Raw genomic sequence first — 23,956 nt, forward strand, 5'->3', positions numbered from 1 at the left:
GTTCATATAATCAAAAATCTTCTTTTTCAAGTTGGTTTTGGGGTTGAAATTTTACTTTTATTTGTTTTGGTAAATGATATTTTACTTCTTTGTGATGAGGTTAAGGGCAAGGAAGAATGTGGCCAAAAAAAAAAAGAAGGGCAAGGAAGAAAATTTCGTTTTTTGGGGAGGTGGAAATTTTATCAACATACCCAATAATTTTCGTTTAGATTTCGGAAAATTTTGCCGAAATTTCAAAAATTTCCCGAAAACTTCAAAAGTTCGACGAAATTTTCGGAGGCAGAGAAGGAAGGTAGAGATTGGAGGGAGAGAGGCAAAGTCACCGCCGTCACTGTCGCCAGAGGGAGAGAAGAGATTAGGGAGGAAGAGGCAGAGCCGCACGCGCCGTCCACGGAGGGAGAGAAAAGATCTGGGGAGGGAGAGGAGGAAGAGAGGGAGATCGGGGACGGGGTGGGGGAGGGAGAGGGAGCAGAGAGAAGAGAACATGGAGAAGGAGGGAGTGAAAGACTAGGAGAGATAAAGAGAAGATGAGAACTGAAGAAGGAAGAGAAAAAAAAAAGAAAAGGAAAAAAAAAAAAAGGAAGAGGTCAGACTGGTGGTTAGTCACAGGGCAGGGAGAAAGAAGTTGAACTGAAGAAGGAAAGAAAAAAAAAAGAAGAGAAAAGAAAAAGAAAGAAAAAAAAAAGAAAAAAAAAAGAAAAAGGAAAGAAAACAAAAAAAAAATCACATTTCGTTTGCGTCTTCACGCTCGTTAACCCGAGATCTTTCCAACAAGACTAAAATCAAAACTGAGCTTTTCTTAATTTTTATTGTTTTTCGATAGCTCACCGAAATCACTTAAAATCTAAATAACTCACCAAAATTAACTTCGAGGTCCGAAAAATGTTCTGTAAAATTTCGTGAGCTCATCTTAATAAATCTCATTTTTCTATGACTTCAAATTCATTTATTTCTTTCCAAAATTCCTCAGAAAAATTCTAATATCTTCAAATTAACAAGATAATTATCAATAAGTCATTATTTATTTCAAAATAAATTATAAACCAACTTTCCGGGATACAATCTATTTGAATTGTGTTTTGTTATTGGGTCAAGTGGTTTAGAAAATAATAATACATGTCATTTTTTTATTTGTCCACATATATTTTAAGGACAATTGGATTTAAAATGATTAAATATCCTTTAAAAAAAGGTTATTTTTATGTAATTGTTAATTAGTGAACCATTTTTATTTAACAGTATTTACTTCCAGCGGGCATTATATTCAACTTATATTATATGAAACCTACTATACAATTTGGTTTCTTCAATATTTTTTATCAATGTAGTACATAATATGTTACATAAACATATGGTCAAGTTGCATCCAAAATTTTCGTATTTTGATAATAATCTCCGTCGTTTTTGTCGAAATCAAAATTTCCACGAAACTTTTCGTCGAAATTTCCATTGAAAATTTCCTGCTTTTTCTTCCTTTCGCTTTCAATGCTCTTACCATGAGACATCTACTTCTTAGATATATATTGTATTTCTTGTAAAAGTACGTACTACCTTTTCATAATCTCATGGTTTTATTTCATTTCTCTTGGTTCAATCACATTGTTTAAAGGTAACAGTTTTACAATAAAAGATGCTATGAAGTTGAATAGAAATGCAGTTTGCCTCTGGAATCTATCTTGTTCATTTTATTTTTAATTCTTGAATCCTGCACATGAATATGCTGGCCGGTGGTCTCAACTAGTAATTAATGGCCACTACAGGGCTTGATACTATGTGGTTATGTTGATCAATCCATTTGAGATATCCATAGATCACCTTTGGAGCATCGTTATCGATCTCTACACTCAAAACAAAACCTTGCTCCTGATGTTTTCCAGTGAATGTTAGAGTACTAGGCTCTACTGCAATCTTCATTCCGCTAGGGACTTCCAAAAATGCTCGGTAAATTGATGTATCATCCCCCACATTTCTCACAACCCTGCTAAAGTTTTTGTCTCTCGGAGAGTCTGTTCCGTTAAAGATGGCCATAAAAGAAGGGTAGTTTAGTTCCGTAGGTTGTTGGCTACAAGTCCATTGACTTCGCCTAATAACAGCACTCATCTGCTTGGCAGTGTACCCAAGGCCACATAGAAACTCAATATAATCTTGCACATCCATATCATAGATTAGTCCAGGGTTCATGGCTTTGTTTGGGTTAACGTGGCCTGCCCCAAAATCCAAGGGTGTTGAGGGAAGACCATCCCATTGGTCTTTTATGGTAGTCAGAGTATTGTCTCTTGTGTAAGCTGTGGTCATGATTGCCGATCGGATGGCTGCTGGGCTCCATTCTCGGTGAACAGCCTTTAGCAAAGCTGCTACCCCAGCGATATGTGGTGCTGCCATTGATGTCCCTGAGAATAGTGCATAATCTGTCACTAAACCATAGTTGTTAACTTCGCTGTACGGCTTGTTAGGTGGAACTGCAGCAAGCACATCGACCCCCGGAGCAAGAATGTCTGGTTTTAGAATACTTGGAGTGATTGGGTCGGGTCCTCTTGAAGAGAAATATGCCACTTGTGGTGCTGGTTTTGTACCCAAATTTGTGTGCACGAAGGACATGCTCTTAACTTTAGTTGTATTGACCTGTGTTGCGTACCCTCTAATCAATGCCCCTGTAGCAAGTGGTAGACTCATAGAGGGAATGGAGAAGACATCTAAGTGTAAAAATGACAGATCCGTCATGAAGATTCCAGCATAAGCACCTGCCCTCTCTACCTCTTCCTTTTGTTCTTCAACGTAAGTCTTGGTGCTATTATCACAGAGGACTACCTTTCCAGCCACTTCTTCACGATCCAATGCCTTGTAGTCGCATATTGCTTTGCTCGTGTTGTCTTTCCCATAGTACAATGGTGCATCAGTAATGTAAACACTCTCTGGGAAGTATGATATTCCTTCAACTGTCATGCCATTGTCCAGAGTCATTGTTGCAGTGAAATTGCGATCAAGCGTGCCAGCTCCTACTGTTGTGATCCAGGGTGCTCCATTGTGTATTGAGTTGTACGCACCATCATTCCCAGCTGAGCAGACGACAACAATTCCTTTCTCAATTGCTGAAAGAGAAGCAATGGCAATGACATCCTTGAAATAAGGTGTGTCGTCAAATCCAAGAGACAGTGACATAATATCAACTCCATCAGAAATTGCCTGGTCCATGCCGGCAAGCACATCACTAGCTGCACTCTTTAAAGTATCAGTTGCCCAGAGGACCTTGTACATGGCAACATGTGCCCGTGGCGCCACCCCTCTTGCTGCGCCTTTTGCATATCCAAAATGACTTGCACTAAGTACATGATTACCTGCAGCAGTTGATGATGTGTGGGTTCCATGCCCATAGAAGTCTCGTGGTGAGTCAAAGTCATATTCGGTGGAGATGTTTATTCCTGCAGCTTGAAGCCCTTTGCTAAAAGATCGAGCCCCGATGAGCTTCTTGTTGCAGACAGATGGGCTGAATGCCGTTCCATTCTCACATGTCCCTTTCCATCTTTCTGGCACTTGTGACATTCCCTTATCATTAAAGCTCTCACTCTCTGGCCAAATTCCTGTATCAATGATTCCTATGATTACATCTTTGCCATATGACGCTGCAAACCATAGGCCAGAGTTATGTTTGAGGCCAAGAAACTTGGGGCTGTGTGTTGTGAACAACTTGCCAAAAGACTCCGGGTATGTGGCAACATGAGCTGGAGATTTCTGTAATTCAGACAACTGAGAGGGTGTGAGCCTGGCACTGAAGCCATGCATGACATGGTTGTATGAGTACAACAACATTTCACTGTCATCTGCTGGAGACGATGACAATGATTTTAAGCTGGACCTGTGCCATGCCTCGTGTGTTAAGTAATTTGTTGGTTTGCGGGAATGGTCGATGTGGATGATGTATGTCTGGGATTCCTCAGCATTTGACACTGCAGTGTTGATTTGCAGCAGCATTAACAGTAGCAGAGAGATCATACTGTAGATTCCCATCTTAGTTATGGGCTTATGGCAGAAGAGATGTGGGATATGCATGTGGTAGAGGGGTTTGGTAGCTTTATAAGCATGTGTATTGCTATGCTAAATCTCTACTTTTAACTCTACGTAGCTGGGTCAAATACAAACTATTCTTGCCACGATAATATTTTAGACTAAAATCTTGTTATTGCCATTTGCAAAGCTAAGGCAAGTGGAGCCCACAAGACAGAAAAAGTAGCTGTTGTTAGGTAATAAATTCTACGTGGAGGCCCAAGATTGGAGAGAAGAAAAAAAATTGCGACCAACGCATGACACATGCTTGTGACTGTTGCTAGCCATGCTGCCAATGTGTTCTTGATATATCCAATTGGTTACACTTTTTTCCCAGCTGCCACTAAATTGCCATAGCCAATGGCATGTTAAATACATTCAATAATATATTTTGTATTTCCTTTTCAATAATAATATTTAAATATCAAGTATCTCTTTTTCAATAATAATATTTAAATAGATTTAATATTATACTCATATTAAAGATCTCATTAAAATAATTACAATGGTATAATTATTAAACTATATTAATTTAAAATTTTTAATTTATAAGAATATATATAAATACACTTATTAAATTAAATATGTAGATTTTTGCCTTTTGCCTCTAGTAATGTACAAATTTGTGCATTTGGCTAAAAACAAAAGCTAAATCTTGCATTTAGCACTATACATGCTCTAAGAAACATGTTGGATGATGTTAATCTTTCCTTGTTTAATTGAAAAACGTTATGTTCAAAGTCAATGTTTAATTTATATATATTTCTTAATTTCTGATCGATTTTCTCTATGTCAAGCTCATGGCTGTGAATGATACCAGATTTTGTTTGGTTTCTTCTTTTTGCATCAAAGGGATCAAGTGTCCACTGCATTCAAGGATAAAAATATCAAAAAAATTTTAAATATCGGTACTCAAATTTACGAATATATCGACCAATATATTGATTTTGGTAGAGTTTAATTATTTCTAATCTTCTTTCTGTTTATGAGACCCAATTGCACATGATGCCATGAATCCTTTTGGGTTTTGCACTCTCTCTTGTTTTTTTATATCGGTGTAAAAAAAGTTGAGTTATAATTTGTTCTTTTGTAGGTTTACTGTTTATTAATTAGGATTAGTTGATGAGTGTTGATCTAATTAGGGCTGGATAAAGTTTAATTTCATCTTATTCTTATTTTCCTTTCCAAATTTTGAAATTTTTTTTACAATTTTGTCGATATATACTGATAAGCTACCGATATTATCAATATTTTGTCGAAATATACTGATATTTTACCGACATATCGTGAATATTTTCATCCATGATTGTATTAGCCAAAACAAAAGGTCACTAGGCTGGTTCGTTGCTATTTAGAAAACTTGTTCTAGCCTCCTTGTCATAGTCTTTCCTTTTCATGTTTTACATTCTTTTTGAGTTTGGTTCCTTCTGCTATGCAGGCTATGCCAATTTGTTAAAGCCAACTTGCATGCCTCTATGGTCAACTCAATTTTTTTTTTATTTCTTCAGTTGCAGACTTGCAGTGTCTGAAAAATAAAATAAATTCAAACTTCCGATGTCCTTCACACAAACTGTGACATATGCTATCCATTCATCCAATCGCCTCGAGTCCAAAAACAAGCAAACAATTCAACGCACTTTGATCTATAATTATGTATTTGTTACAATTAAGAAGCTAACAAGAAGAAAATGCAAATCATATTTTGGTCATTGTAAATGACACAAATGCTGATGCTCTAACTGTCGTATTTCCTAGTTTAGGCTGTTAATGGGCTTGAACTCAATTGGGCTTTAAGTGACTATTGTCCCATATTTGAGTCTAACTAAAATGGGTAGCCCGTAACAGAGTTATAAAAGACACAAAATGTCAAAAACACTAAAAAGAAAAAGAAAAATAATAATGCGTCATCATCCATCAACAGAAAACATAGTTGAGTTAGATCAAATGAAACGGTGAGACTTGAGAGAAAGCATTTCCTTTATCAGTCAAGCACGAGGCAGTCACTGACTCACTGGGTCAAGTTGTGAAATGAAAATGCTTGAGGATTTCAAGTATGGCTTGTTGCCTCTTCCAAATTATGCCTCATCTTTTTAATCTGCTACATGAATTATTATAGAGAGAAACTTATATAGAAGTTTGCTAACTGGGTTGCTGGCAAGCTCCAAACTTTTAGTATTTGAATTGTTCTATAAAAGTTTCTTATTAAAAAATTGTTAGCCTTTCTCATTTTATTTAGTTGATATGTTCATATAATCAAAAATCCTCTTTTTCAAGTTGGTTTTGGGGTTGAAATTTTACTTTTTTTTTTTTTTTGGTAAATGATATTTTATTTCTTTGTGATGAGGTTAAGGGTAACTAAAAGTATTGCATTGCATTAAACCCTGCTTTTTCTTCCTTTCGCTTTTAGTGCTCTTACCATGAGACATCTACTTCTTAGATATATATTGTATTTCTTGTAAAAGTACGTACTACCTTTTCATAATTTCATGGTTTTATTTCATTTCTCTTGGTTCAATCACATTGTTTAAAGGTAACAGTTTTACAATTAAAAGATGCTATGAAGTTGAATAGAAATGCAGTTCGCCTCTGGAATCTATCTTGTTCATTTTATTTTTAATTCTTGAATCCTGCACATGAATATGCTAGCCGGTGGTCTCAACTAGTAATTCATGGCCTCTACAGGGCTTGATACTATGTGGTTATGTTGATCAATCCATTTGAGATAACCATAGATCACCTTTGGAGCATCGTTATCGATCTCTACACTAAAAACAAAACCTTGCTCCTGATGTTTTCCAGTGAATGTTAGAGTTCTAGGCTCTACTGCAATCTTCATTCCGCTAGAGACTTCCAAAAATGCTCGGTAAATTGATGTATCATCCCCCACATTTCTCACAACCCTGATAAAGTTTTTATCTCTCGGAGAGTCTGTTCCGTTAAAGATGGCCATAAAAGAAGGGTAGTTTAGTTCCTTAGGTTGTTGGCTACAAGTCCATTAACTTCGCCTAATAACAGCACTCATCTGCTTGGCAGTGTACCCAAGGCCACATAGAAACTCAATACAATCTTGCACATCCATATCATAGATTAGTCCAGGGTTCATGGCTTTGTTTGGGTTAACGTGGCCTGCCCCAAAATCCAAGGGTGTTGAGCGAAGAACATCCCATCGGTCTTTTATGGTAGTCAGAGTATTGTCTTTTGTGTAAGAAATATTGTCATCATCTGCCGGAGATGATGACAATGATTTTAAGGTGGACCTGTGCCATGCCTCGTGGGTTAAGAAATATGCAGGTTTGTGGGAATGGTCGATGTGGATGATGTATGTCTGGGATTCCTCAGCATTTGACACTGCATTGTTGATTTGCAGCAATATTAACAGCAACAGAAAGATCATATTGTAGAAATCCATCTTTCTGATGATGAGCTTAATGCAGAGTCGTTGTGGGATATGCAAATAATAGAGGGGTTTGGGAGCTTTATAAGAAACATGTTGGATGATGTTAATCTTCCTTGTTTAATTGCAAAACGTTATGTTCAAGTCCATGTTTAATTAGTAATATTCTTTCTCATCGATTCTTCCTATGCCAACTTCTTGACTATGAATGGCACTGCATTTTATTTGATTTCCTCTGTTTGCATCAAAAGGGTTAGTCCATTTCATTAGCCAAAACAAAAAGGTTACTAGGTGAGTTCGTTGCTATTTAGAGAAATTGGACTGGCGTCCTTTTGTCTGATGTTAGGTGCCTTGGCTATTCACTCTTAATCATTACTCTTTTCGTCATTTTTACTCTATTGGTGATTTGATCATTTGCTAAGTAGGCCTTCCACAATCTGTTTAAACAATGCTGCATGCCTTAAACAATGCTGCTAGATATTTATTTATCCAAGCCCCTCTCCTTTACAACCAAGCAAACACATTTACACTGTGCAGAGCATTGTATCACTACCCTTTGCTATTTCCAAGTCCATTTCAACCCCAAACTTTGTCATTATCATGTGGAACAATTGCAGATTATATTTTGGCCTAAGAATACATGCAGCCAAGAAGACGCTTTGACTTTGTTTACACAATGTGTGTCCCAGTTGGAACTCATTCGGTCTCCATATGGACTTCGTCTAAACATTTGGGCCTCAGCCAGTATGGGTGGCCTAGTGGATCATCCGAAAATATCTGGTTTGATGGCATTTGGGTTTCTTAGTTTCGTAGTTGTTTCAATTTAGCTCCTATCATTTCACTTTTTCAATCAAGTCCTTGAACAAATAATTTGAACGAAATTGAAACAAGGGTGAAACTAAAGGAACCAAAATGTCATTTAGCCAATTAACTATATACAAGAAAAACTTATGGTATTATCATCACACCCAATCAATGTTGTGAGTTAAGAGTAAGTAACTATAAGAAATTGCATTACAACTTGTTTTCCTTCCCCGTTGTATTTTTTTGGTAAGGATTGAAGACTATACTTTACAAACTGGGTTCTCTAATTTTAGAAATGAAACCAAACAATTACCAAATTAATTATATTTCAATCATTTGATGGGTCGATCCTAAACAATTAGCGCCTGTTTTTATCATTTCTTGAATATGAAAAAAGTTTGCTTTGAGTGCTATTACCATGAGATGTACTGATTTTTCTCCAATGCAAAATAGAAAAATGTAGGATGAATGCGAGATGTGAGTGATTGTCCGAATAACACTGAGAGTTCAAATGCTCACTCAATCCCGCATGTTCTGTCCTGCATTAGAAAAGGCCTTGATTTTTAATTTTCAACCTCAAAATTGAAAATAGACACTACAATGAGGTGACTTGTAACTAAAGACCAACTAGTTGACTCTGTAAATTGCCATGCTCATCATCATAATGCACAGCCCTTTCATAAGATTCTTTTTATAGAATCTCTATGTTTGGCTGCCCTTTGCTCCTACGAAGGGAAAATGCAACAGTGGTCCATAATATTAATGGTGCGCAAAAGCAACCACTTTCCCTGGATATCCTGAGGCCTCTGTACTTTGATTTGTTCTGTTTATGGGTGAAACATCAAGGTCACCTTCACCTTGTAGCAATCATAGAAATTGGGGAACCAAGTAAATTTTAGATGCAAACTTTTTAAAGTCAACCAACTTTTTATTATCAGGCTCATCAGCTAGACGAGTGATCACATAGGAGCTTCTGATGCATGTGTTTTCTTAAATTTTCGAACTGCTATATTAAAATAACAAATACAGCTTAGTTTGACAATGATTAAAACAATAATAAATATAATTGATGCCCTAATGCCAAAACTCTGCTGGCACAAAGTTGTCTCTGAAATGAATGTAAATTGATTGACATGCAAATGATAATGAACCACTCTCTTTAAGGCTCTGTAAATTTATGGTACTGTCCTTCATGAGTCAAATGATGGTAAGTACATAACATGAATTTTGAGAATAACGTTCTACCGATTTTTCGGTAGTGATCTTATACTTGAATTCAAAACTATGTTGAATCAAGCGTTTAATATTTATAATTTATAATAGAAAGATTGATTAATGTTGTACTGGTTGACACATGGTAGGCTCAAATGCGACAATGAATGCAATTTCTGTCAACCTCAAGCTGACCCAAAGTGCGGTGAAATTAATGTATTTGTGTTTTGTGGTTGGATTCGAAAGAAACATTTGAGCAAGAAAGATAAAGCCAAATGCTCACGAAATTTCTTTTCGAATTTGAAAGTGATAGGTACATATGAATTCACTATGTTTGTTAATCATATTGATATATACGTCTTCCACTTGCAATTGCCTGCCAATTGGCATGCGTTGGGTCCCCAATTCACCGTACATATGCCCAGTGGTGGAGCCAGAAAATTTTTACAATGGGGGCACCTAAACAATGAAAGCTATTTTTTTGGAAGAGACAATTCAACCTATTTTTTAGTTTATTAGAAAACTTCTTAATTTTATACTCTCTTTAATATTAAATTTGTTTCATGAGCAAATATTAATCAAAGAGAAGAAGGATGTGTGACCACACCCAAAGTAAGAGAAAGGTTTGAAGAATTAGCATGAGAGAGAGAGAGAGTGAGTGAAATAAAAACAAAGAGTAGGAAGACACTTAAAAAGGGGCACTAAGATGTAAATTTTGTAATATACATACAAAATATATATATTTTTAAAATTTAAAAAGAAAAAAAATCAAAAAATTGAGGGGGGCCTGTCTCCCCTCTGGTCCTGCTGTGGCTCCGCCACTGCATATGCCCATCTTCTGTGGGAGAATTTTTTATGTGTAACCGATGCACCGTTATGTGGTGTAACTAATCCAACGTGTAAGAGTATTGTTGGACAACATGTTTATCTCTCTTAGGGTATAATATTATAACATTCACCCATATTATGACACATATACTTGTTACACCACATGGTAGTGTATCGATTACACCGAAAAATCTCTCTTTATGTGGCGGTCCATACAAAGAAAAGGTATATATATATATATATATATATATATATGCTATTGTTAGGCCTTGCCCAATCAACGGCCCTGATCTAGTGTGTGAAAATTGGTACTACAGCACAGAGATGTTAAAGAGCATGATTATTAGAATCCATAGGTTAGGGGAGTGTGTAATTTTTGAAGTCAAGCAATCCATTATATCCATATCATGGAACCAATCACTCATAGAGGTTGAGGGTCCCCTACTAATTATAAGATACCACAAGGACAAGTTAGATTAATCAGAAGGTGATGATGATGAGGAATATATATATTGAGCTTCCCATACTCATAAATTTTCTATAAGTATACCAAACTTTACAATTGCATTCTAAAGTTTCACTTCCCCTTTGAGCTCAACTATGGCTAGGACTAATCATCATGTTCCCTTCTATTTGTGGTTTTCCATTGTCACCATTTCAGTACACCTTGCAATTGTGTCGACCTTGGCTGATCAATCCCACAACTATATCATTCACATGGACTCATCAATGATGCCCAAAGCCTTTGCTGATCACCATTCATGGTGCTTGGCCACAGTAGCCTCTGCAATAGGCAAATTTAGGCCTAGTACGACCACAACAACCTCCTCTTCTGCCTTCTCTTCCAAACTCATTTATAGTTATACTCATGCCATAAATGGGTTCAGTGCAAGTCTCTCTGTTCCTGAGCTTGAGGCCTTAAAAAGCTCTCCAGGTTACATATCTTCAATCCCAGACTTACCAGTAAAACCTGACACAACTCATTCGTCCAAATTCCTTGGCCTCAACTCCAACTATGGCGCATGGCCGGCGTCAAATTATGGCAAGGACATCATTATTGGGTTGGTGGACACTGGGGTTTGGCCAGAAAGCAAAAGCTTTAACGACAATGGGATGTCAGAAATCCCACCAAGATGGAAAGGGCAGTGTGAGAGTGGTACCCAATTCAACTCTTCAATGTGCAACAAAAAGCTCATTGGAGCTCGCTTCTTTAACAAAGGACTGATAGCCCAAAATGTGACCGTTTCTATGAACTCAACAAGGGACACAGATGGCCATGGAACCCACACCTCATCCACGGCGGCTGGAAACTACGTGACAGGCGCATCTTACTTTGACTATGCTCAAGGAACTGCCAGTGGCATGGCTCCTCGGGCACATGTGGCCATGTACAAGGCTCTGTGGGACGAAGGTGCTCTGAGTTCTGATATAATTGCTGCGATTGAGCAAGCAATTATAGATGGTGTGGATGTGCTATCCTTGTCATTTGGGTTAGATGGTGTTGCTCTGTATGAGGACCCTGTTGCCATAGCCACATTCTCTGCCTTGCAAAAGGGTGTGTTTGTGTCGACCTCAGCAGGGAATGAAGGCCCTTTCTTCGGTACCTTGCACAATGGAATCCCTTGGGTTCTCACAGTTGCTGCTGGCACCATCGACCGTGACTTCCAAGGCATTGCACATCTTGGAAATGGAGACTCTGTCACAGGGTCGACTCTTTATCCGGGGATCAATTCATCCTCAACCCAAATCCCAATTACTTTCATGGGTGCATGTGACAATCGCACAAAGTTGAAGCAGGTGGGGAATAAGATCGCGGTGTGCCAGGACAAGAACGACACACTAAACGACCAATTCAACAATGTTGCCAGTGCAAATGTTGCCGGAGGTGTCTTCATTACCAACAACATAGACTTGGAATTGTTCCTCCAATCCTCATTCCCCACAATTTTTCTCAATCCAAAACAGGGCGAGAAGATGAAAGATTACATCAAGAACAACCCTCAGCCAAAAGCAAGTTTGGAATTCCAAAAAACACTTGTTGGTGCCAAACCAGCGCCAGCTACCACTAGCTACACCTCTAGAGGGCCATCCCCAAGCTGCCCATTTACACTGAAGCCTGACATTATGGCTCCCGGGTCACTAGTCCTGGCTGCATGGCCTAAAAACATCTCGGTTGGCACCATTGACAACCAACAACTGTTTAGTCCTTTTAATTTGTTGTCGGGAACGTCCATGGCGTGCCCGCATGCAGCCGGACTAGCCGCGCTTCTGAAAAGTGCACATCCAGAATGGAGCCCTGCTGCTATCAGATCGGCCATGATGACCACATCAGACACATTAGATAACACAAAGGGCCCCATCATAGACATTGGGGACAATTCTCAAACAGCTAGTCCTCTAGCCATGGGAGCCGGACATGTCAATCCTAACAAGGCTTTAGACCCAGGACTCATATACGACGCCACCATACCCGATTACATAAACCTTCTCTGTGCTCTCAACTACACCAACAAGCAAATCCAAACCATCGCCAAAACAGCGTCGTTTAGCTGCTCCACTTCCTCCCTAGACCTCAACTACCCTTCTTTCATCGCATTCTTCAACGCCAACGATTCGACCTCGGCCTTACAAACCGTTCGGGAATTCCGAAGAACAGTGACCCACGTAGGAAAGGGACAGTCGAGTTATGTGGCCACCGTGACACCCATGAAAGGTTTTGAGGTTGGAGTCGTTCCGAACAAAATCGAGTTCAAAAAACAAGGCGAGAAGCAGAGCTTCAAGCTCAGTATAAAAGGGCCGGGACTAATGAAAGAGCCGGTGGTTTTTGGGTATCTGAGTTGGGTTGACGGTCAAGGTAAACATGTGGTGAGAAGCCCCGTCGTGGCCACTAGCCTCAGCTCAGATACAGTGTCACAGAAGAACTAACTTGTCTACTGCGTAGCATCTGATTATTTCCCTAATTTGATATATAAATAAAATTGAAGTTGTGATTTCACATCAAGTATATTCACAATTCAGGCTAAAAGGCTGGCATCATTCAGATTATTGGTTTAAGCTTTGTTTATGAATCATCAACATATCATTGGAACTTGGAAAACATTAGACATCGCTAAAAATAAACAGCACATTTTTTCAATTATTTAGTAGTTGCATCATGCATGTCGTGTCGTCATGTGATTCAAAAGGGCCCCAATGTCGACGTCGTCGTTCAAAACAGGATGACCAGATTATGTGACTTGATACTCTTAATTAATTCCTAATATATGTTTGGTACGAAAACAGAGGAGTGACATAGTAGGATTAATTAGCATACTTTTTTTTTTTCGTCTGCTTATGCAATTTCAACAATTTCAACAATACATTGATTTCATAATTAAATAGCAAATAAAAAAAACTGTTTAATTAAATAGTTATTTTGTAGGGCTATTCTAATTCTCTGTCTCCAATTGCTATAGATCTCTATGAAAAGCTGAAATAATAAAAAATATAAAAAGTTGAGAGAAAAAGATTGATCGATACCATTAGCATTTTCCTGATTATATTTAGACAACTTTTCATGGCCAAAAACAAAAACAAAAAGACAACTTTTCTTCCTAACTTAACATTTCATGGGTACAATTATACAAATTAAATTGCTACTAGCTAGTGATTGAGAAAGAAAAGTGCTTTAGTACGGACGAATCATATATAGTGAGCTGTGAGGTTTAACCAAAAAGTATAGCTAGCTATTTCTGGTTGAACTTTATACACTCCTTTTTCATGGGTATTGGGTGTTTCAATTATTGGAGTTGGGAATATATAGTTGGAGCCAAAGAAGGTATTTTGTGTGTACAACCAGCACTTGAGATAGGAATAAAAAAGAAAGTAACACCACGTCGCATTAGCAACAAGCAAACTCACATGGTCGTGGGACTGCCTTCATTTATCTTACTATACATGGAAGTAATGTACGTACGTACCAAAAATAATTGGGGAAGCTTTACTTGCATTCTTTCTCAAGCTGACAACAATTCATTGTTTGGCCTTGAAACTATATCCCCGGCCCCTAGCTACAAAAAAACAACAACAACAATAATAGAAAGCATGCGTACATATTCATATTTAGCATTATATATTCATAAATTAATTGGATGGATAATGTACATGGATTGTGAGCATGGCGGATCTGTGAGGCCCAATGCATATCCAATAAAATATGGTCCATGATGGAGAAAATTCAAAATTCTGTTCATGTTTTCGGGTCCACAAAATTGGGAGTAGCTAATATCATCTGATATTCTGATAGGAAACAATACAAAACCTCACGTACAGTGATAATTCATATATACAGCTATATATGCTGATGAAAGCTTACGAACTTTGATCCCTCATTTTCTCAGTTATCCCACAATTCTATTAGTCAACTCGATGATCTAATTACATTATCTCTACGATCTCACCATCTTGTGGATGTTAGTGGAAGGTGGAAATATAAACTGACTTGTGCCCAAAAATACTCATAAAAAGAAGGAAAATACTAGGGTGTGGCTTCCTATCTAAAGAGAGAGAGGAAGAGAGGGAAGAGATCAAGGGTAGCAAAGAAGCCACATCATGTGGTATTACAAATTTGGTACAATGACATGATCCCCCTATCAGTAGCCTAAAAAGAAACTGAACTTAGGGACATGTTAGAAAGATGATTGCGCACTGCCTTCTCCAATAATGGGAGTGTGTAGTTTTTTTTTTTTTTTTTTTTTGGATAATGTTTTTAAATTTCTTTTACAGTGTGTTAATTATAAGGAGTCGTTCTGCAATTTTCTCATTTCATTTAGCAGACCTGGCCCAGCTAATTTAGCCTATGGGCTAACATGAAACCAACATTAAGATTTGGACCAGAATTCCCAATAATAATGCCAACTGGATTCTAAAAGACCACTAGACGGCCTTTTCTTACCTTCCCATTTTGGGCTTAAATATTGAGGAGGACTTCATCACAGTGGATCTTGGCCCAAAGAAAGGAAGCTTTGGGTGATCATTTTGATAGTTTGAGCTTTTTTTGTTTTTCAGTTTTTCCCAAAAAATAAAATTCATAAGCACTAGATCAACTCAAATAACATTGGAGTAGGGACTAGGGAGGACAAGGGGTAGCAACTATTTTCAAGTTTTGTTGTGAACAAATTTATTTATTTACATTTTCAAGTGACCGCATGGCATAGTGATAGTGGATTAGTGAATTTCTGCGTTTTTAGTTTTTTGTACCAAAAATAAATTAAATGTAAAAAGTAAAAGGAATCTTCGGCCAAATACTCAATTACTTTCCTTATAAAAATTTTCTTTTTGGATTGGCCCTTAATATGATAGTTACTATATATTATTATTGAAGAAAACATAAGTTAAACATAAGTCATTTTAGTGTATTGAGTGTATATGTGTCTTGAAAAATATATGTGAATAAGAAAGACACTAGTAAATAACAAACAAATATAAGCAAGAATAAATGGTCACTCGTGTCGTAGGCATGGTAGGTTAAACATAAATAAAGATCAGCTACTTTTCTTGGCTAACAGCCTAACATTTACCTAGCTCATTTACTACTATTGGAAAATTTTGAAAGAACAAAATAAAACAATGGGTTCTTTGTTTAGTTGGTTTGCTTTTACATGAGGTTGCTTTTTTTTTTTCCCCTGAAATATTGACTTTCATGCTTATTGCCACTAGAATGTATGTTGGAATATTCATATGTAGCAAATCAAATTTCCATATAACAATTAACAAATTAACAGCACATGCATTATATTTCTTTTGTTGGCGATGGCAGATGCATTACATGTTTTCAGCATATAACAAAGTATATATGCACCGTGGAACTTTTTTTGGGCGGCCCATTCAATTCTTCACATGGATTCACATGTTTATGCGGAGCCCACATTTACCAACTTATTTTCATATGTATATTATAAATATCTCAATTTGATAATTTGTGGTAAATGGAAACCACCTGGAATAAATTGACAATTTAAGCTAAACTTAATGAAATAAGTAAGAGAGAGAGAGAGAGAAAAGGTCAAGTTCACACCTCTTCTCATTTCATCACACTATGCTTATTAACCTAATATAAGTCTAACTAATTTTTATTTTATTTTTACTCACTACTTAAAGGGAATCGTCCTAGTAGAAAAAGGTGTTGAAAAAGAAAAAGCTGTCTTGATTTTAATTTAGTTTTTACTTTAATTTGATTTAAAGGTAAAATTGATAATTTTGTAACATAATCTTATCGGAGTGTGATAGTTCCAATGTTCCATATAAAACTTCTCCAAATGTTATTTCACTGAGCTTATAATACATGCTGATTATGGGAAAAGGACTAAATTGGTTGAACTACAAATATAGTCGTCCCTGGTAAGAGAAATTTGGTGTTTTCTCGTTTAAATATATTCTACCTGTAGAATATAATTGAATTGTTTTTTTTCCCGAATGCGAATATATTGATATTTTTATTAACAAATTACAAATGGGTTCTTTTAATAATGTAGATTTGATATGGCTATCGTCATGGTGCGCGCGCGGTGCCAACTGTGATTTGCCTGCCAGTTAATTAGTTCCTCGCTGTTTCGTCTACGGTCTACCCAATTGTTCACTGTGCCACTTATTCAACAAAAATAATAATAATAATTTAACCCAAAAAAAAAAAACTCACACAAACATTAAGCACTCGCACTTTTGTCTTCCTCTTCATCGCGGTAAGGTATAATACGCGTTACAGTAAACCTCCATTTTTAATTACACACTCCTCACATTCTCAATTCTCAAAGCAAACCCTCCATTAAAGTGACACTCAAAAAGAAAGATCGAATCGACTGCGAAGAAGAAGAGCCGCCAAAACACAATGCACGCTAAGACCGACTCGGAGGTGACGAGCCTGGCGGCGTCGTCCCCGACCAGATCTCCACGCCGCCCGGTCTACTACGTGCAAAGCCCCTCGCGCGACTCCCACGACGGGGAGAAGACGACGACGTCGTTTCAGTCGACCCCAGTGATCAGCCCCGTGGGGTCCCCACCCCACTCTCACTCCTCCGTGGGCCGCCACTCCCGCGAGTCCTCCTCCAGCCGCTTCTCCGGGTCGCTCAAACCCGGATCCAGAAAGATCACGCCCAACCCCCGAAAGGGTCAGAAGCCCTGGAAGGACTGCGCCGTCATCGAAGAAGAAGGCCTTCTCGAAGTCGAAGAGCGTGAAAAGGGTCTCATTCCTCGACGCTGCTATTTTCTCGTTTTCGTTCTCGGCTTCTTTCTTCTCTTCTCTATGTTCTCTCTCATTCTCTGGGGTGCCAGTAAGCACATGAAGCCCAAGATCACCATGAAGGTCCGCTCCATCTCCATCACAATTAATTCATTCAATTTCTGGGTCATTATTAATTTGCTTTAATTTTGTTTATTTCAGAGCGTTACATTTGAGCAGTTCAAGATTCAAGCGGGTTCAGATTCGACCGGAGTGGCCACTGAGATGATCTCCGTCAACTCTACAGTCAAGCTCACATTTCGCAACACTGGTACATTTTTCGGCGTCCATGTCTCACCAAAGCCTATAGATCTCTCATACTCCCAAATCACAGTAGCCTCCGGAACCGTATGTCAGCTTTCTGTGTTAAACGAATTACATGCTTAATTTCAACTTTGATATGGGAAATTGTAATTAGAAATGAGTGGTTTTGCAGATTAAGAAGTTTTATCAGTCGAGGAAGAGCCAGAGATCGATCTCTGTGTCAGTAATTGGTGATCAAATTCCGCTTTATGGGAGCGGAGCGAGTATGAGCACCTCAACCGGCACGACGGCGCTGCCGGTGCCTCTGAAATTGAACTTCGTCATTCGATCCAGAGCCTACGTTTTGGGCAAATTGGTAAATCCCAAGTTCAACAGACGGATCGAGTGCGATGTGACTTTCGATCCCAAAAAGCTCAACGTTCCAATCTCGCTCAAAAATTGCACGTCTGATTAACCAGAAGGAGCACACAAATTTTTATTTTTATATTTTATTTCTGTTTCTTTTTGTTGGAAGCGATCAAGCGGTGGACAACTCAGCGGGCAACTTTCAGAGTTGTATGGGCAGAGTGAGGAAACGCGGTTTTGGACTTTTTTGGCTGCCCAACTGCCCGAAGAGTGTTGGATGCAATTTACAGGTTGGATAGGTAGTGACTTGTGGGTAATGGTATCACCTTCTCTTTTGTTTATTTATTCTTTTTCTTTTCATTGTAAAAGTAAGAAATTATTTATTTATTCTCAATAATGCAATTCCATGTTGGAGCTCCGTTAAATGTCTTCTTCTTTTTTTTTTTTTTATTGGCTAAACACCTTGATATTGTTTTGTCATCTTAAAAGATTGAACTTTTATATGTTGAGCTCCAACACAAATGACATTGAGTTGAGTGGAAAAGTGATTACCGTTTGTAAAAACAAAGTTTGTATATTATCATGCACTTTTGTGATCAACATGAGGAATTGTTCCATATTACATAGTTTGTATATCATACAAACACATTCGATTGTGACAAATTTATATTTTAGCAGTAAAAAAAAATTGTGGTAAATATGTTAACATGTAGGAGTTAAAAATATATAATATTTGTTTGGTAGAATTTTTTGGAAAAATGAGTGCAAATGGCTCAAAGTATCTCCAAACCAATGGTGCAAATGGTTTATGTTCAATCATGTATTACTCACATTGATTGTCATAATCTAGTTAAATTTGATATCAATCCCAAATAGGAAGTCAAATTATTTGACAAATACAACACACAAATAATCCAACATAAAATCAGATGGGTTGTACGGACAGGAAGTCACATGCAAATTGAAGTCATTTGCCTCTCTCATTTAGCGCTGCTACCAATAAGACTTCTTTATTGGCATATATATCCAGATAATAATGATTCTGTGAGACATAAATATAAGCATGCGCCTGTTTTGTATTCTGTTTTTAACAATTTTCTTTCTTATTTCATTTATATTTATAATTAGTGAAAGTAAAAATAGTTTTTGAAAAGAATACCAAGTGGCGCCTAAAGAACCGAATCCTCTGTTTGTAAGATTAATTTTTATATGAAATAAAAAGATAAAAAAGGACATATGCTTGTGAGATGGAGAAGAAGAAGCACTCTTCAGAGGAAGGAGCCAAACTTTGTTCCCTTAGAAATAAGAATGGTAGGGTACATATTCCTTACACTTGTGACAATAGCCCAGCAAGTACTGGGCCGAAACCAGTCCGTCGGCCCACTACACAAGTCTAACTGGCGTAGCAGTCAACTATCGCGAAAGGTCCTTCCAAGTAAAATTTGTAATATTTATGAAGAAGCCCAAAAATCTACTAAATATAAATGGGGGGGGCTATGCACACCACCCTAATCCACTAAGTTGACCACCCCACTTAAATTTTTACCCCTTTGTGCCCATTTTGCCCCTGCATTAAAAAAAAAAACTCAGCCCCTCCAATTTGGCCGGCCACCCCTCCCAGCCCTCCCCGCCGCCGGTGCGACCCACCCAGCCCTCCCCGCCGCCGGCGCGACCCAGCCCTCCCCTTCGCCGGTCGCCGGTCGACCCACTCCTCCCCTCCCCTTCCCCTAATTTTTTGCCCATTTATTTGGGGCATGGGCGGCCCACCACCGGTCCAGTTGTCCTGGAGATGGAGGCCCCACATGGAGGCGAGCTGGAGGGCAGACGGGCATCCGGAGAAGCCCTCGAGAGGGGTGCGATCGTGTGCGGCGGAGACGGAGCAGCTGCCGTGGGCGTCTGGCAGAGGACGAGGTTGTCGGTGGAGCAGCGGACGGAGACAACGTCGTTGGCGCAGTTGTCGCAGATCTGAGAGCGGAGGTGCTTGCGGGAGAGGGCGGGCGGGCTGGGGATGGGTGCGACGGCGGCTGGGGATGGGTGCGACGGCGGCGGGGTTTGAGGTGAGGGGGTGCGGTGGGGGAGTGGTGGCTGGGTGGGGGAGGAGGAGAGGAGGGCAAAATGGGCAAAAATGGGCAAAAAATTAGGGGGGGTGGTCAACTCAGCAGGATGGGGTGGTGCGCATAGCCCCCCCCAATATAAATATATCGTCCAAAAAAGAGAAAAATACAATACAAGGACTATTAGGAATAAAAACGGAATCTTCGCACGGCCCGCTCGGCAGTTGTGCATATGACACAAGTAATGTTTCTCTGGCTCAAATCATCAAGTGTGTTTCGGACTCTCACCTTCACCTTCTCATGAGTTATGGCTCTTCCGCAACACCACTTTCAACAACACTACCAAACCCAACAACATCAACAATCCAAGTCATTCAGGTAAATTAGTTTTCTTTTTCATCAAATTCACGATATGAATTTCTCTTTTTATTTTAATATTTAAGCTTTTTTTTTTTTTTTTGTTGCCTTTCGGTGTAGGAATTTATACACAATCGACGATCAGATGTCGCCGGCGGTGGCCTATTTCGACCCCAACTCTCTACAAGATCACTCCCAGCATCCTCCTTATGTTCCACCGTGTAATTTCTCTTTCCTCCTTTCTTGTTTGGTTTCCCTTATGCTCCGTTTGGTTACCGAGAATTTGTAAGAAAATATAGCTCGAAAGTTAAAAATTCATTATAGGGTTCTGTGCTCCAAACGTTTTGGATGGAAATCACTAACTTACTAGCTTTGGTGCGAATTTGAGCTGAATTTATCAGCTTTCTAGGAACTGAGCTGCATAAATTGCAAAAAACCCTAATATTTTCTAGTCTTAATCTTGTGCATTATTACCTAAAATCAGCTATGTTTTTCAGTTCATGTAGTAGGGTTTGCACCTGGTCCCGTCGCTGCAACAGACGGCAGTGATAATGGTGTTGATTTGCAATGGCAGTATGGCTTAGAATCCAAGAGGAAAAGATTGAAGGAACAGGATTTCTTGGAGAACAACTCACAGATATCTTCTGTGGATTTCCTGCAACTGCGATCCGTGTCGACAGGCTTGGGTTTGTCCCTTGACAATACCCGCATGGCTTCAACGGGGGACTCGGCATTGATGTCACTCATTGGTGATGACGTTGATCATGAGCTACAGCGACAGGATGCTGAGATTGATAGGTTCCTCAAAGCTCAGGTCTGGTTTTTGGGCAAAGACTTTATCTGGTTGCTTAATTGAATATATCATTGGAACTGTTTAGATGGTTGCAAAGGACTTTATATGGTTACTTATTCTGCAGATAATTATTGGTCTTACAGTTACGCATATGTTTGTATTTATAGTGATGTTATGTCATTGTTGCTGATCATGCCATTTTTTATGGGTTTACTTGTATGCTTGATCAACTAATAGTTTTGTTCACAGTTTCATGTATTTCGATTAGAATGATTGTATCTTTTATAAAGCACGGAGTGATTTTCAATTATTGATGTAATAGGTTATTGAGTTTGGTCTTAAAACTGGTCAAGTTAGTTTCAACAATGCTTAAACCTAAACACGTAGAAAACAACATTTGTAGCATATTAAGTATGTACACATACCATGGAATTGAATGAGTCCAATATCGCTTTATTTTTTAAAAGGTCATGATATTTTTGATAGCTTTAGCAAGGTGTATGTGTATCCATGTCATCTGCAGTTATTAAATGTTTTTTACATATAAGGTCATTATGATTAAGGATAGCTGTCTGTGTCATGTAATTCAATTGAAGATGCTAAACAAAATATTGTCAACTTATCAAAATTCATAGGACACGTGAACGTCATCGATAAGGATTCTCTCCATTTGCGTCCATGTGGCATATGTTGTTCGTCCAATTATGGTTTGATATCTATAACCAAAAGTTGTGCCATTTGTTACTAAATTTATGGCGTATCTTTTCATAATGGATGTCTCTGTCAAACCATAATTTGACAATTATCAGTCTTCCTCTGAACCAATTATGACTCTTCCTCTGAACCAATTATGGATAGAATCCAATTGTATACTGTCTTTAGTAAATTGGAGGCATTAAATTACCAATGAGATGCTGAATCAAATAAAATAAACTTGATATTAGCGCCCGCCCCGGGGGGGGGGGTTGGTGTGTCCTTCAAAGAGGTTGTTTTGGCTAAGGTGTATATGGAAGTAGGACTGTAGGAGATGTGATGGTGTGAAAGAAAGTTTGGTTTGCATGTTCATGATGAAGTCCTCTTTTGTTCGTTAGATTCCCTCTGGGAGGTGTTGTCTATCTTGCTAAGAGTGTGTTTATCTCCTACAGTGTCATCTTTTAGGAAGGTTCTGGAGCTACATTATGCTATATTTTGGTTGCATGTGTAGGAGTTATTCCCAACCAGTTTAGATATATGTTTTTCAATTTGTAGGTTGGACGGTTGTTGGTCTTTTCCCTTTTTCTTCTTGAGGTTTGGCGGGTACTCATGTGTATGTTTTTTGAACCATAAATAAAATATGGAAACTGGATAAAGTAGTAGTTTTCTTATTTTAGTAAATCTTGCAAATTCTTTTTTCTTTTCATAAGGAATCTCTCTGGGCTTTCCCTGTCAGTCCTTCCGTTTTTGGCATGTTGAACTTTCTGTGGGCCTCCATTGTTTTCTGGTTGCTGCTTTTTATGTGCACTTCTTTATTTACTTGCAAGTAACAACATGTTTATATATTCTTTTAACTTATTAAACTAGCTCTAAATTTCTCTTTTCTCATTTAAAGGGTGACCGATTGAGGCGAACTATCCTGGACAAGGTCCAAGCTACCCAACTTCATGCTCTCTCAGTTGTAGAAGATAAAGTCCTTCTGAAGCTCCGAGAGAAAGAAGCAGAAATAGACAGCATTAACAAGAAGAATATGGAGCTTGAAGAGCGAATGGAACAGTTGACTGTTGAAGCTGGTGCTTGGCAACAGCGAGCCAGGTACCATGAAAACTTGATCGCAGCTCTCAAGTATAATCTTCAGCAGGTATATGCTCAAAGCAGAGATAGTAAAGAAGGATGTGGTGACAGTGAGGTAGATGATACAGCCTCTTGCTGCAATGGCCGTTCCATAAATTTTCATATCTTTGGCAAGGAGAACAATGACGTGAAAGATATGGTGACATGCAAGGCCTGCGGAGTGAATGAAGTGTGCATGCTTCTCTTACCTTGTAAGCATCTTTGCCTGTGTAAAGATTGTGAAAGTAAGCTTAGCATTTGTCCTCTGTGTCAGTCCTCTAAGTTTATCGGCATGGAGGTATATTTGTAACTTGTTACATGTGAAAGCACTTTCTTTGTATGAAAGTCATATGCATTGTTCCTGTCATTTGATAATTCCCGTCATGTGAGACTGCCATTATTTGGCCATTTAAATAGGGTTGACGAGTAAAGAGCTGTATTGGCTTTAGCCGTTTTGTAAATATTAGCATATATTTAAATTTTTTTTCTTTTTTATCATAAAGATTCTTATATCCTTATGATAATTTTGTTGTATTAGAATTTGTGACATGTTTTTTGTCTTTGTGGTGTAATAGCTCGTATGAGATGTCAAACTTAGTAACTTAAAAGTAGTAGAGTGGTTAGCCAACCATGAACCATCCAAATGGAAAGTGGAAAGATTTTCTTTATTTATGACATCATGAGCAGGATTGTATTATGTGTCTGCATTGTATCTGTGTATACTTGGGTAGGCTGTAAAGAGGAACTTGCTGATTATATAGTGTTGTTCCTTGAAGAGTAAAACTTTCATATAACGTGTGTAC

At 38.3% G+C, this 23,956-nt stretch overlaps 2 protein-coding genes and 2 pseudogenes across 2 annotated transcripts; 3 read left to right on the plus strand and 1 right to left on the minus strand.

The window, feature by feature from the left end:
• Positions 1 to 1,737: 1,737 nt before the first annotated feature.
• Positions 1,738 to 8,031, minus strand: LOC147278753 (subtilisin-like protease SBT3 pseudogene; annotated as a pseudogene).
• A 2,782-nt stretch (positions 8,032 to 10,813) lies between these two features.
• On the plus strand, positions 10,814 to 13,343 carry LOC147278754 (subtilisin-like protease SBT3 pseudogene; annotated as a pseudogene).
• A 3,642-nt stretch (positions 13,344 to 16,985) lies between these two features.
• On the plus strand, positions 16,986 to 18,561 carry LOC147278755 (uncharacterized). The gene is made up of 3 exons (XM_086251219.1): positions 16,986 to 17,618; positions 17,697 to 17,882; positions 17,971 to 18,561. Exons 1-3 carry the CDS (start codon positions 17,145 to 17,147, stop codon positions 18,250 to 18,252), a joined length of 942 nt encoding a protein of 313 aa, XP_086107345.1. The 5' UTR covers positions 16,986 to 17,144; the 3' UTR covers positions 18,253 to 18,561.
• A 1,838-nt stretch (positions 18,562 to 20,399) lies between these two features.
• On the plus strand, positions 20,400 to 23,671 carry SBP1 (S-ribonuclease binding protein 1). Its single transcript, XM_086251099.1, has 4 exons — positions 20,400 to 20,575; positions 20,675 to 20,775; positions 21,052 to 21,368; positions 22,936 to 23,671. The coding sequence occupies exons 1-4, from the start codon at positions 20,505 to 20,507 to the stop codon at positions 23,461 to 23,463; spliced, it is 1,017 nt and encodes a 338-aa protein (XP_086107225.1). The 5' UTR covers positions 20,400 to 20,504; the 3' UTR covers positions 23,464 to 23,671.
• The last annotated feature ends 285 nt before the right edge of the window (positions 23,672 to 23,956 follow it).

This window comes from Dryas octopetala, chromosome 7, assembly GCF_963921425.1.
Source record: "Dryas octopetala chromosome 7, drDryOcto1.1, whole genome shotgun sequence".
Classification (NCBI taxonomy): Eukaryota; Viridiplantae; Streptophyta; class Magnoliopsida; order Rosales; family Rosaceae; genus Dryas; species Dryas octopetala.

Coding starts and splice junctions, on each gene's coding strand:
- LOC147278755 (XM_086251219.1), top strand. CDS start 17,145: ATGCACGCTAAGACCGACTCGGAGGTGACGAGCCTGGCGGCGTCGTCC. Junction 17,619..17,696: donor AGCCCAAGATCACCATGAAG/GTCCGCTCCATC, acceptor TGTTTATTTCAG/AGCGTTACATTTGAGCAGTT. Junction 17,883..17,970: donor TCACAGTAGCCTCCGGAACC/GTATGTCAGCTT, acceptor GTGGTTTTGCAG/ATTAAGAAGTTTTATCAGTC.
- SBP1 (XM_086251099.1), top strand. CDS start 20,505: ATGGCTCTTCCGCAACACCACTTTCAACAACACTACCAAACCCAACAA. Junction 20,576..20,674: donor CAACAATCCAAGTCATTCAG/GTAAATTAGTTT, acceptor CTTTCGGTGTAG/GAATTTATACACAATCGACG. Junction 20,776..21,051: donor TCCTCCTTATGTTCCACCGT/GTAATTTCTCTT, acceptor TATGTTTTTCAG/TTCATGTAGTAGGGTTTGCA.